The sequence below is a fragment of the Artemia sp. Qi Xiang Cuo genome, chromosome 3 (genome assembly GCF_049724085.1).
Source record: "Artemia sp. Qi Xiang Cuo chromosome 3, ASM4972408v1, whole genome shotgun sequence".
Lineage (NCBI taxonomy): Eukaryota > Metazoa > Arthropoda > Branchiopoda > Anostraca > Artemiidae > Artemia > Artemia sp. Qi Xiang Cuo.
This window is the reverse complement of record NC_142796.1, coordinates 90,526,308-90,539,430: the sequence shown is the minus strand read 5'-3', so window position 1 is coordinate 90,539,430 and position 13,123 is coordinate 90,526,308. Positions and strand designations below refer to the sequence as shown.

The 13,123-nt window shown below is 38.5% G+C and overlaps 1 protein-coding gene across 1 annotated transcript in view; it reads left to right on the top strand.

Moving 5' to 3' along the window:
* Nucleotides 1–13,123, top strand: part of LOC148954734 (phenoloxidase 2-like) — a 148,580-nt gene that overhangs the window by 20,133 nt on the left and 115,324 nt on the right. The window contains exon 4 of the mRNA XM_089086717.1: nt 7,521–7,753. Within this exon, the coding sequence (XP_088942843.1) occupies nt 7,521–7,753 (233 nt within the window). The remainder of the gene's footprint in view (nt 1–7,520; nt 7,754–13,123) is intronic.

The window sequence follows — 13,123 nt, the reverse complement described above, 5'->3', positions numbered from 1 at the left end:
TTTGTGTGCATATAAGTTTTTGTGTGCATGTAAGTTTTTGCGTGTGGTGTAAGTTTTTGTGTGTGTGTGTGTGTGTAAGTTTTTGTGTGTCTAAGATTTTGTGTGTGTAACTTTTTACGTGTGTGTGTAAGTTTTCATGTGTGTGTGTGTGTGTGTGTTAGTTTTTGTGCGCATGTAAGTTTTCGTGTGCTTGTGTAAGTTTTTTGTGTGTGTGTTTGTGTGTTTGTGTGTAAGTTTTTGTGTGTGTAAGTTTTTTTGTGTGTTTGTAAGTTTTTGTGAGTTTGTGTTAGTTTTTGTGTGTTTGTTAGTTTTTGTGTGCATGTATGTTTTTTTGTGCATGTAAGTTTTTGCGTGTGGGTGTATGTTTTTTTGTGTGTGTGTAAGTTTTGTTTGTCTAATATTTTGTGTGTGGTTGTAAGTTTTTGTGTGTGTTTGTTAGTTTGTGTGTTTGTGTGTGTGTGTGTGTTTGTTTTTGTGTCTGTGTGTGTAAGTTTTTGTGTGTGTGTGTGTGTGTGTGTATGTGTGTAAGTTTTTGTGTGTGTAAGTTTTGGCGTGTGTGTGTGAGTTTTCGTGCGTGTGTGTGTAAGTTTTGTGTGTGCATGTGTGTTTGTAAGTTTGTGTGTGTGTGTGTGTGAATTTTTGTTGTGTTCATGTGCAAGTTTGTGTGTGGGTGTGTGTGTAGTGTTTGTGTGTGTTAGTTTTCGTGTGTGTGTGTGTGTGAGTTTTGTGTGTGTGTGTGTGTGTGTAAGTTTTTGTGTGCATGTAAGTTTTTGTGTGCATGTAAGATTTTCGTGTGCATGTGTAAGTTTTGTGTGTGTGTGTGTGTGTAAGTTTTTGTGTGTGCGTAAGTTTTGTGTGTGTGTGTGTGTAAGTTTTGTGTGTGTGTGTGTAAGTTTTGTGTGTGTCTAAGCTATTGCGTGTGGATATAAGTTTTTTGTGTGTTTGTGTAAGTTTGTGTGTGTGTGTGTGTCAGTTTTTGTGTGTGTTAGTTTTTTGTGTTTGTGTTTGTTAGTGTGTGTGTGTGTGTGTGTGTGTGTGTGTGTCAGTTTTCGTGTGTGTAAGTTTTGGCGTGTGTGTGTTAGTTTTCGTGTGTGTGTGTGTGTGTAAGTTTTGTTTGTGTGTGTGTGTTTGTGTGTGTGTGTGTGTGTGTGTAAGTTTTTGTGCGTGTGTGTGTGAGTTTTTTGTGTTCTTGTGTTAGTTTTTGTGTATGTGTGTGTGTGTGTTAGTTTTTGTGTGTGTGTGTAAGTTTTTGGGTGTGTGTGTGTGTTTTCGTGTGTGTGTGTGTGTGTGTTTGTAAGTTTTGTTTGTGTTTGTGTCTGTGTAAGTTTTTGTGTGAATGTAAGTTTTTGTGTGCATGTAAGTTTTCGTGTGCATGTGTAAGTTTTTTTGTGTGTAGTGTTTGTGTGTTTATGTGTGTGTGTTAGTTTGTGTGTGTGTGTGTGTGTGTGTGTGTGTAAGTTTTGGCGTGTGTGTGTCAGTTTTCGTGTGTGTGTGTGTGTAAGTTTTCGTGTGCATGTGTAATTTTTTGTGTGTGTAAGTTTTGGCGTGTGTATGTAATTTTTCGTGCGTGTGTGTGTGTGAGTTTTTTGTGTTCATGTGTAAGTTTTTGTGTGTGTGTGTTTGTGTGTGTGTGTAAGTTTTTGTGTGTGTGTGAAGTTTTGGCGTGTGTGTGTCAGTTTGTGTGTGTGTGTGTGTGTGTGTGTGTGTGTAAGTTTTTGTGTGCTTGTAAGTTTGTGTGTGAATGTTAGTTTTAGTGTGCTTGTGTAAGTTTTTGTGTGTGTGTGTGTGTTTGTTTTTGTGTGTGTGTGTGTAAGTTTTTGGGTGTGTGTGTAAGTTTTGGCGTGTGTGTGTAAGTTTTATTGAGTGTGTGTGTGTGTAAGTTTTTGTGTGTGTGTGTAAGGTTTTGTGCGTGTGTGTAAGTTTTTGTGTGTGTGTAAGTTTTTGTGTGCATGTAAGTTTTTGTGTGCATGTAAGTTTTTGCGTTTTTGAGTAAGTTTTTGTGTGTGTGTGTGTAAGATTTTTTGTGTATAAGATATATTGTGTTTATGTAAGTTTTGTCTGTTCATGTGTAACTTTTTGTGTGTGTGTGTGTGTGTGTGTGTGTAAGTTTTGTGTGTGTGTAAGTTTGTGTGTGTGTGTAAGTTTTGTGTGTGTGATTGTGTGTAAGTTTTTGTGTGTGTGTGTGTAAGTTTTTGTGTGCATGTAAGTTTTTGTGTGCATGTAAGTTTTTGCGTGTGGGTGTAAGTTTTTGTGTGTGCGTGTAAGTTTTGTGTGTCTAGCTTTTGTGTGTGGTTGTTAGTTTTGTGTGTGTGTGTGTAAGTTTGTGTGTGTTTGTGTGTGTGTGTGTGTAAGATTGTTTGGGTCTAAGTTTTGTGTGTGTGTGTGTGTGTAAGTTTGTGTGTGTGTGTGTATGTTTAATTTTGTGTGTGAATTTAAGATATGGCTTGTGTGTGTAAGTTTTTGTTTGTGTGTGTGTGTGTTATTTTTTGTGTGTCTAAGCTTTTGTGTGTGTAAGTTTTTTCGTGTGTGTGAGTAAGTTTTAGTGTGTGTGTGTGTAAGTTTTTGTGTGCATGTATGTTTTAGTTTGAATGTGTTAGTTTGTGTGTGTGTGTGTGTGTGTGTGTAAGTTTTTGTGTGTGCGTAAGTTTTTGTGCGTGTGTTTAAGTTTGTGTGTGAATGTTAGTTTTTGTGTGAATGTTAGTTTGTGAGTGTGTGTGTAAGTTTTTGTGTGTGCGTGTAAGTTTTTGTGTGTCTAAGCCTTTGTGTGTGTGTAAGTTTTTGTGTGTCTAAGCTTTTGTTTGTTTATGTAAGTTTTTTGTGTTTGTGTGTTTAAGTGTTTGTGTGTGTGTAAGTTTTTGTGTGCATGTAAGTTTTTGCGTGTGGGTGTAAGTTTTTGTGTGTGTGTGTAAGTTTTTGTGTGTGTAAGTTTTGGGTTGTGTGTGTTTTTTTGTGTGTGTTTGTGTTTGTGTTTGTATTTTTGTGTGGGTTTTTTTTTGTGATTTTTTGTGTGTGTGTGTGTGTGTGTGTGTGTGTTTGTTTTTTTGTTTATGTTTTTGTGTTTGTTTTTTTGTGTATTTTTGTATTTGTGTTTGTGTGTGTGTGTGTGCTAAGTTTTTGTGTGTGTAAGTTTTGGCGTGTGTGTGTAAGTTTTCGTGTGTGTGTGTGTGTGTGTAAGTTTTTGTGCGTGTGTGTGTGTTTTTTTGTGTTCATGTCTAAGTTTTTGTGTTTGTGTGTGTGTGTTAGTTTTTGTGTGTGTGTGTAAGTGTTTGCGTGTGTGTGTGTGTTTTCGTGTGTTTGTGTGTGTGTGTGTTTTTACGTTGTGTTTGTGTGTGTGTTTGTTTAAGTGTTTGTTTTCATTTTAGTTTTTGTGTTATTTTAAGTTTTAGTGTGAATGTGTTAGTTTTTGTGTGTGTGTGTGTGTGTGTGTTATTTTGTGTGTGTGTGTAAGTTTGTGTGTGTGTGTGTGTGTGTAAGTTTTGTCGTGTGTGTGTAAGTTTTAGTGTATGTGTGTGTAAGTTATAGTGTGAATGTGTAAGTTTTTGTGTGTTTTAGTTTTGGAGTGTGTGTGTAAGTTTTGGTGTGTGTGTGTGTGTGTTTAAGTTTTGTGAGTGTGTATGTGTGTGTGTGTGTAAGTTTTTGTGCGTGTGTGTGTGAGTTTTTTGTGTTCATGTGTAAGTTTTTGTGTGTGTGTGTGTAAGTTTTGTGTGTGTGTGTAAGTTTTGGTGTGTGTGTGTCAGTTTTTGTGTGTTTGTGTGTGTAAGTTTTGTGTGTGTGTGTAAGTTTTTGTGTGAATGTAATTTTTTGTGTTAATGTAAGTTTTCTTGTGCATGTGTTAGTTTGTGTGTGTGTGTGTGTGTGTGTGTAAGTTTTTTTTTTTGTAATTTTTGGGTTGTGTGTGTTAGTTTTAGTTTGTGTGTGTGTGTGTGTAAGTTTTGTGTGTGTGTGTGTGTGCTAGTTTTTGTGAGTGTGTGTGTGAGTTTTTTTGTGTTAATGTGTTAGTTTGTGTGTGTGTGTGTGTGTGTGTGTAAGTTTTTGTGTGTGTGTTAGTTTTGGCGTGTGTGTGTGTTTTTTTTTGTGTGTTTTTGTTTGTAAGTTTTGTGTGTGTGTGTGTGTGTGTGTGTTATTTTTTGTGTTAATGTAAGTTTTTGTGTTCCTGTTAGTTTTAGTGTGTGTTAGTTTTTGCGTGTGTGTGTAAGTTTTGATGTGTGTGTAAGTTTTCGTGTGTGTGTGTGAGTTTTTGTGTGTGTGTGTAAGTTTTTGTGTGTGTGTAAGTTTTTGTGTGCATGTATGGTGACCGGGGGAGGTCCTTTGGGGCCCAGGGAGGGCGTTTGGGGATCCGGAGGCCCTTGAGGATTGAGTGGTCTTTTGGGAGCCCGGGGGACCTTTGTGGACCGGGGAAGGGCCCTTGGGAGCCCGGTGGTCTTTTGGGAGCCCTGTGGGCCTTTGGAGGTCCGGGGGGCAGTGGGGGGCGGGGGGCCCTGGTGGGCCCCGGGGACGGGCCGGGGGGCCCCGGGGGGGCGTGGGGGAGGGGGATGGGGGGGGAGGAGGCCGGGGGTGGGCGGTTGTGGCACAGGGAGGGTTTTTGGGGGTCGGGTGGACATTTGGGGACCGGGGAGGGCCTTTGGGGCTCGGGTATGGCCTTTTTGGGGTCTGGGGGCCCTTTAGGACCCCGTTGGTCCTTTGGGAGTCGGGGGGCCCTTGGGGTGCCGGGGTATGGCCTTGGGGGGTCCGGGGGGCCATTTGGGTGCCTGGGGGACCTTTGGGGACCGAGGGAGGGCCTTTGGAAGCCTGGGGAGGGCCTTTGGGTGGCCCGGGGATGGCCTTTGGGGGTCTGGGTGGGCCTTTGGGGGCTCCGGAGGCCCTTTGAGACCTTGGAGGGCCTTTGGGGGGCCGGGGGAGGGCCTTTGGGGCACAGGGAGGGCCTTTGGGGCACAGTGAGGGCCTTTGGGGCACAGGGCGGGCAGTTGCGGGCGTGGGGGACATTTGGGGACCGGTGGAGGGCTTTTGGGATCCCGTGGGTCCTTCGGGAGCTCGATGGGCCTTTGGGGGGCCCGGGGATGGCCTTTGGAGGTCTGGGTGGGCCTTTGGGGGCTCCGGTGGCCCTTTGAGAGCTTGGGGGGCCTTTGAGGACCGGGGGGGCTTCCTTCGGGGTACAGGGAGGGCAGTTGAGAGCCTGGGGGACATTTGGGGACCAGTGGAGGGCCTTTGGGATCCCGTTGGTCTTTCGGGAGCTCGATGGGCCTTTGGGGGACCCGGGGATGGCCTTTGGGGGTCTGGGTGGGCCTTTGGGGGCTCCGGTGGCCCTTTGAGCGCTGGGGGGGCGTTGGAGGCCGGGGGGCGTCCTTGGGGTTTGGGGTGGGGTATGAGACGCCTTTGGGGTTGGGGTAGAGGACCTCACAACACTGTTAAAATACAACTTGTGTATTATAACGACCACACTCAAAACCTCTTCCAAAATCTCTTCAAAAATCACCTTTTAAAATGTCTCTAGCTGTTTCGCCGAAATAGTTCCATAAAATAGCTAAAACGGTTTCGCCAAAATTAACCCTAAACGGAATTTCGGCATGTTCCTTTTGTTTGGCATCTCTGCGCCAATGCATTTCAAATTATTTGGAAACCTTTTCGCGCGCTAAGATCAATACGTCTGCTCGGAAACGATTCTCTTGTTAGAAACAACAAATTAATTCCCCTTTCATGAATCAATTCTCTTTAGAACAACAAATTAATTCCCCTTTCGTGTCAATCAATCAATCATGACATCATCTGTCATGTGTGATCAAAACTTTGTCTCTGACACAATTCTGGTCAAACTCCAAAGGCATTAATTAACTTGACGTCATCTGTCAGACACTCCCTGGACACAATTTGATTAATGACTGCCAACTCTAGATTGACCAGAAAAGAAAGTTGGCTCGGAAACGACAACAACAATGACCCCATTAACCACGTGTTCACTCTAATTACTGTTCAAAACAACAACAACATTGACGTTGGCATTTGGCCTCGGAAACAATAACAACATTGACATTCGCTGAGGGCGTGCCAAAAACACACCTGGAGAAAGAGGTCATTGACCCATTCTCCCTAATGACTCTATGCCCATATAAGGAGTCCCCCCTGGAGTAACACCCCCATCTCTACTAACGGAAAGTGTGGTTCAGTCTTTTTTTTTCTAGGGCTGTCGCAAAAAAAAAGGTTGAGATGGCTAGGACACGTTCTGAGGATGAAGGATAACATATTGCCAAAGATTTGCCTGGTTGGCCAACCATCTAATGCCAAAGAAAAGCACGTCTTCCCTGGATGGGGTGGGAGAATGTCGTAAGAAAATAACTAGGGGAGTTTCTTTGTAGAGTATAAAGAGGAAGGCTGGGAATAGATTGGGATGGAGGAGGAGCATGCTTAGCTGTGTTGACCTTACGCTGCTTGGGGCTTATGTGAGTTGTTAGTAGTAGTAGTAGCCTAGTAATCGTAGTAGTATTAGTAGCAGTAGTAGTGGTATTAGTAGTAGCAGTTTTAGTGGTAGTAGAGGTATTAGCATCCATACATAGTCAACAAACAAAAGTCAGCAACAAAAAAGCAAACAATTTCTTCCTTCTGAAACCAAGACTGTCACGTTAATCATTCGAATACAGCTGAGTTAACTCTACCTGTTTGTCGATTTGGTATAAGCCTAGAGAAGGACCGTAGAGAAGGAAATATGCCAAGAAAACAATTCATACTTCATAATATCCAGAATAATTGTTGCTAACATATTTTGCATGCAGCTCCATTTTACTTTATCCCCAACCCCCCTAATGTGCAAATATATAGCCGAAATTATATATTTCCCACATATTCTCCCAATGTGTATCTCTTGTTTCAACACGTGTACCTTTAAATTGAATAAACTGTGACGAAACAAGAACCGGAAAAACTACGTGACGGGTGGCAGAATGCATTGAAAATATATAATTTGGGCTATATATTTGTACATATGGGGGGGGGGGGTTGAGGTGAAGTAAAGCGGGGCTGCATGCAAAATGGGCTAGCTACAATTATTCTACATATTAAGAAATTATTCTACAGAATAATATATATTATTCTACAATTATTCTATATTCTACATGAATTGTCTTCTGTGTCCTTCTCTAACATGTCCTTCTCGAACATGTGTCCTTCTCTAAGGTCCTTCTCTTAGCGTATACCGTCAATTTTATGTATTTATTTGCAGAATTTAACTTTTTTTTTTCATAATTTCTTAGTCTAGGTACTGTTTAAGATATAAATCGGTACAAAATGAAATTTGTGTTCTGTCATAGCGAGCTTAAAATCAAACCAAATTTCTGATTTTTCTTTTTTCAAATTCGGATTATTGTACTCTCACGGAACAGTTATAGCCTGCTTCTGTTTCAGTTATTTTCATCACTGATTGAAGCTAGGATATGTTGACAGCAAGCTACAAAATGATATACAATAATAGTTCTTTTTCAATAACAATACTATAAATTTACTATCCTTTAAGCAATGCTTTCCCTCTTTAGCTTTCAAGAATCTTGACGACCTGTTTAGTTTTGCTGCTTTGGTACGAGATAGGGTGAACGAAGAAATGTTCGTTTATGCAGTAATGGCAACGGTGTTTCGACGTCCCGAACTACAGGCATCAGCAATCAAGATGAATAACATCTTTGAACTGTTCCCAGATAGGATTATTGGCAGCGATGCTATAGCAAAGGCAAAGGAAACGATAAAGCAATCCACAGGTGATGAAGATGAGGTAACTCGTCGGATTAATTGATATTTGTACAGAGGGAAGTCCTAATATATGAACTTTTAGTTTAAATTTTGATTTTTTGATTCGATTAAGTGGAGCCTCATACAGCCATATATAACTTGAAAAATTAGGAAAGATCGATATTCCAATGTTTAATGCAAAGTGTCGAGCGTCGTCTAAAAAGAGGGTAACCTGCCCAATGTGGACTGGTATAAACATAACTGGTATAAACATATATTGATATAAAGGCTGATATTCAGAAGCATATATCCAAACTCCGAATATCAGCTTTATATTTTTCTGTAGTTTCGGCTAAGCTTCGTTTTAATCGCGGTTATCTTGCAACGCTGTACAACACTGCTGCTCTCCCCCACAATCTCTACATTTCACCCTTCTGGGAGATTGTTTAATGCAAAGTGTCGAGCGTCGTCTAAAAAGAGGGTAACCTGCCCAATGTGGACTGGTATAAACATAACTGGTATAAAACTGGTATAAAGATCGATATTCCAATGTTGAATGCAACGTGTCGAGCGTCGTCTAAAAAGAGGGTAACAGAGGGTAAAAAAAGAAAAAAGAGGGTAAAAAAAGAGGGTAAAAGAGGGTAAAAAAGAGGCCCAATGTGCACGTTTAGGTAATGATGGTTGAAAAATTCGAAAATAAAATGTGAAAAAACATCCGGTTTAACTGATTAACTGATGGTTATTAGGTTTCACATCAGCTTATCAGGTTTAACTGATTAGATCAGCTGATAATTTTCATAGTTCAGCTAATAATTTTCATCAACACTAGCTAAAGTGTCATATTGCCCTAAAAATTTCATAATTTTAAAACAACTTAAAAAAAATCTTAGAAAATCAATAGGGGATTTTTTTTAATTTCTTGGTGCTTTAGTAGAGCTCATCATTCTTGATATCCGGGTTGACGTGGTAGCTAGCAGCCTAGTAAGATACGATCACGTCCAATGTTTAGAAATATAATAACCCATAACTCCTAAAAATAGAGTCAGATCAATACAATCAAAACACCATTAGAACCGCCTTGTCCGAAACCTCTATATTGGAAACTTTCTGTCCCTTGGCTTCAACAGCAATGAAATGGCTTGAAAATCAAGAAAAGTTGCAGCCGCTACAGCATTCTGCCTAAACGGCATTTTTTTTCTTTTTTTTTCTTTTTTTTTCCACAGATAGTTTGGCACTGGAACATGTAGAGAGTTGCTCAATGGCTCATTCTGAAGGAAATTAATGGGGTTAAAAATCTTTTGTAATAAAAATATATTATTTATAAAATAGAATGAATATTTTTACGAAAAACTGCATATTTCATGTTAAAGATTGATCAACGACGTCATAATCGTAGGTTTTAACCAGGTCACCTCTTACTATTCCAATTAAGAAAAAGCCATAGGCTTTTTCCTGTTTGTAATTATTGTCTAGTAGAGAAGAGGATGGAGAAAATGGCTTTTACACCATTGAGAAAAATTAGCAGCAATTTTCAAACGCATTTGTTCAAATTCAAATTCAATGGTGAATTGTTAATAAACATAATGTGTCATACTATAAGGGATAGTTGTTTTGCCAGGGCTTTTCTTTCACCTGCTTCATTGCATAGACGCAATGATACATCACTAAATCTATTCATAGGCAGCGCAATCTTGCTGCCTCAGTAAAGAACGAAGTTGGCACAGTGTGTTTTTTATTCATTTATTCTTTAGACCAGGGCAATTTGTACCGAAGGAGTTGTCGTAAAAACTTTGTAAAGAGCTCATTTGATTGGAAATTCGAGTCGCTTGTGCCCTTTTTAATAGTCGAAAGTAATTGGAAGGTAATTGACGCCCCTTCCATGCCCACCATTTCCCCAAGCACATCCAATCAAAATTTTGAGATAGCCATTTTGTTCAGCGTAGTTGATTTCCAGATAGAAACTATGTTTTTGAGGAGGACGCTCCCCCAAAGTCTTCGGGCAAGGGTTATAAGTTATGCCCTGGGGACACATAAGGTTTTTATAGAAAGTGTTGTCGTAGAAACTTCAAAAAAAGTTCATTTGAAATTCAAAGGGCTAGTGCCCTTTCTAATAGTCGAAACTTATTGGAGGGCAACTAATCCCCCTCTTGCGCGCACCATTTCGCCAAATATATGCAATCACAATTTTAATATAGCCATTTTGTTCAACGTAGTTAAAAGTTCTGGAAACTAGGTCTTTGATGATGGCAACGTCCCCCTAAGCCCTCAGGTAATGGGTTGTAAGTTATGCCCGGGGGGCTTATAAGGTTCTTATAGAAAGCGTTGTGGTAGAAACTTCAAAAAGTGCTCATTTGATTGGAAATTGAAGTGGCTAGTGCCCTTTTTAATAGTCAAAATGGATTGGAAGGCAACTAACACCCCTTCCACGCCCACCATTTACCACATCCAATCAAAATTTTGATATAGCCATTTTTTTCAAAGTAGTTGAAACGGCCGGAAACTATATCTTTGAGGATGACACTCCCCCCACAGCCCTCAGAGTAAGGGTTGTAAGTTAAGCCCTTGGGACATATAAGATTTTTATTGAAAGCTTTTCGTAGAAACTTGAAAAGGGACTCATTCGATTGGAAATTCAAAGGGCTACTGCCCTTTTTAATAATCGAAAGTGATTTGAGGGCAACTACCCCCCCCCCAAACACATCCAATCAAAATTTTTAGATATCCAAGTTGTTCGACGCAGTTAAACGTTTGAGAAATTAGGTCTTTGAGGTTGGTAACCTCTTCAGACCTATAGAGTTAAGGGGTGTAAGTTGCGTCCTGGGGGCATAAAAAGGCTTCGTAAACACTGATATTGAAGCAACTTCAAAAAAGGCTCATTCGATTGGAAATTAGAAGGGCTTATGTCCTTTTTAATAGTCGATAGTGATTGGAGGATAACTAACACCCCTGTCACACCCACCATTTCCCCAAACACATCTAATCAATATTTTGAGATAGCCATTTTGTTCAACATAGTTAAAAAGTCCGGAAATTATGTTTTTGAGGATGACACTACCCCCACAGCCCTCAGGGCAAGGGTTGTAAGTTATGCCCTGGGGGCATATAAAGTTTTTTTTTTTTTTTTTTTTTTTTTATATGTTGTCGTAGAAAAATTCAAAAGGAATCATTCAATTCGAAGTTGAAACGGCTATTACCCTTTTTAATAGTCGAAAGTGTTGCTATGTTGCTCTTTAAAAACATACTGGCTTTCGACATGAAACCTTTCGAATAAAATAACCCCAAAAAAGTAACTTTAAGAAATATTAATAAAAAAAATTGAAAAAAAGGCCTTTTACCTTCAAACGTACTCTTTCTGTACTCTTATTACTGTACCTTTTTTCAGATAAATCTCGTTGCATAGCCCACTAATGAAAAAGAGTGGGCATTGATTCTCTATAAATTTACCATCTCTATAGTTGTCAGAGCGCTAGTGGCAGATAAATGATCTCAATGAAGACGTTTACTGTCTCTACAGTTGGTAGAAGCTGATAGATTATCTCGAACAAAAATGTTATAATTTCAACATTTGTCAAATACCCAGTGGAAAAAAAAATCTCTATCAAGATCTTTCAAATCTCTATGATTGTCAAATGTCTATTGGCAGATAAATGACCACAATCAAGACGTTTACCCCTTCTAAAGCGTGAGGTTCCACTGGAAGATGAATTACCTCTACCATGATGCATCGCCACTCGAAGTTTTACAGTACTTTATATTTGCATATATTCCAAAAAATAAATAGCAATATTCAAAATCGGTGTGAGGTTGTGTCACATTTTGCTACGTATAAGCTGATTTACTGAAATATTTGGTAAACATAAAATAAGTTTGGCATGAGTCATTGGTTTTAACTTAAGTAAAATAAAAAGTTACTGGCAATGTAAACAAAAAAAATATTTTAATGAAAAGCAAATATTTCTTAATTTTAATAAAATTTTACTTCCTTGCAAACTTTCATTTGCGGTAAAATACATAACGACATCTATATTAAACAAAAACTGAAATTCTTGCGAAAGAGTTGAAGAAAATTTTGGAAAGCTGTGACTGCAACAAGGGAATTATGCAGTCACTCCTTATGAGATATGTACGACATTTTTTTCCAGTGAAACTAGTAAAAAAATACCAAACCTCGACATTTGAGCAACAAAAATTTTTTGGCACCAAAATGTTCAGAAAGTTTTGTTTAATAACATATCCAAAATTGGCAAAAACAACATTGTAGAAATGCCCCTTTTTGAGGGAAAACAGGGGGAGAAGGAAGAAAATGTAGAATTTAAATTTCTGCAATATTTTCATTGTGGGTAAAATACACAGAAATATCAACATTCAACAGAAAATACTGTTGAAATTTAAATTTGAGATTTCCCCCTCTTTTTCCTAAAAAAGAGAACATTTCTGTCCGACCAATTTTAGATTTTTTTATTTAGCAAATTTTTCAGAACATTTTGGTGTCAAAAACATTTCTGTTGCTCAAATGGCTAGAAAAACTGTATTTTTATTGGATTATTGATGTATCTATAAGCTATAATCTCTTTTGAAAGTAGTTGAAACTGCCATCTATGTTTAGTGTGTCCAATATATTACTCACAGGAATTATTGCAACTTTCACAACTAATCTCTTCTGGAACCTCTTACCTTCCGTATTCAGTATTATTTCCGTATCTTATCTTCAAGAAAAATGGTCCTTTTCGTGCATATCTTACGCCATACATATGATAACATTGGTCACAAGACATCCCTTGACAAAGTCATGTTTTTTAGTTTGAAAAGACTCGAAACAGTATATGCTTTTATTTTTAAAAATACTATTTGAATGTAACCAAGAACTATCTTCACTGGTTTAAAATCTAGTTTATTAGTCTATTATCAAAAAATCAGATTTGAATTTTCTAAATTTTGACAGAAAAGGGTAATAAGATAATCGTATTCATTCTTAGTATTGCAAATTATGGTAATGTAGATTTGGTACCCTTTTGAAAAAGAGGAAAAATGATGGAGTACGATAAAGAAGAAATAGAAAAAAAGATTGGGAGCTATCAAACAAAAAAAAATTATTTATGACCCACTTATAAAGAATACAATGAAACAATGATTTTCGTTTTATCATAAAAAAAATTCTTCTTTTTTTATGATAAAAAAGAAGAATCAAACTATTGTAAAAAAAAAAAAATTAACGTAAATAAATTGCAAATAATTGACAAACTTCAAAAACAAAGAATAAGAGCGAAGAATTAGCTCACTTGAACGGTAAAAAGGGTACTGAGCTTTTAATCTTCACCTGTTTTGTTTTTGACGTTCTTCTGTTTTTTCGTTTTTTTTTGTTTTTTGCACTGAGGGTGGCCGAGCTGGGGTCTCGGTCAAAATTTTTGAATTT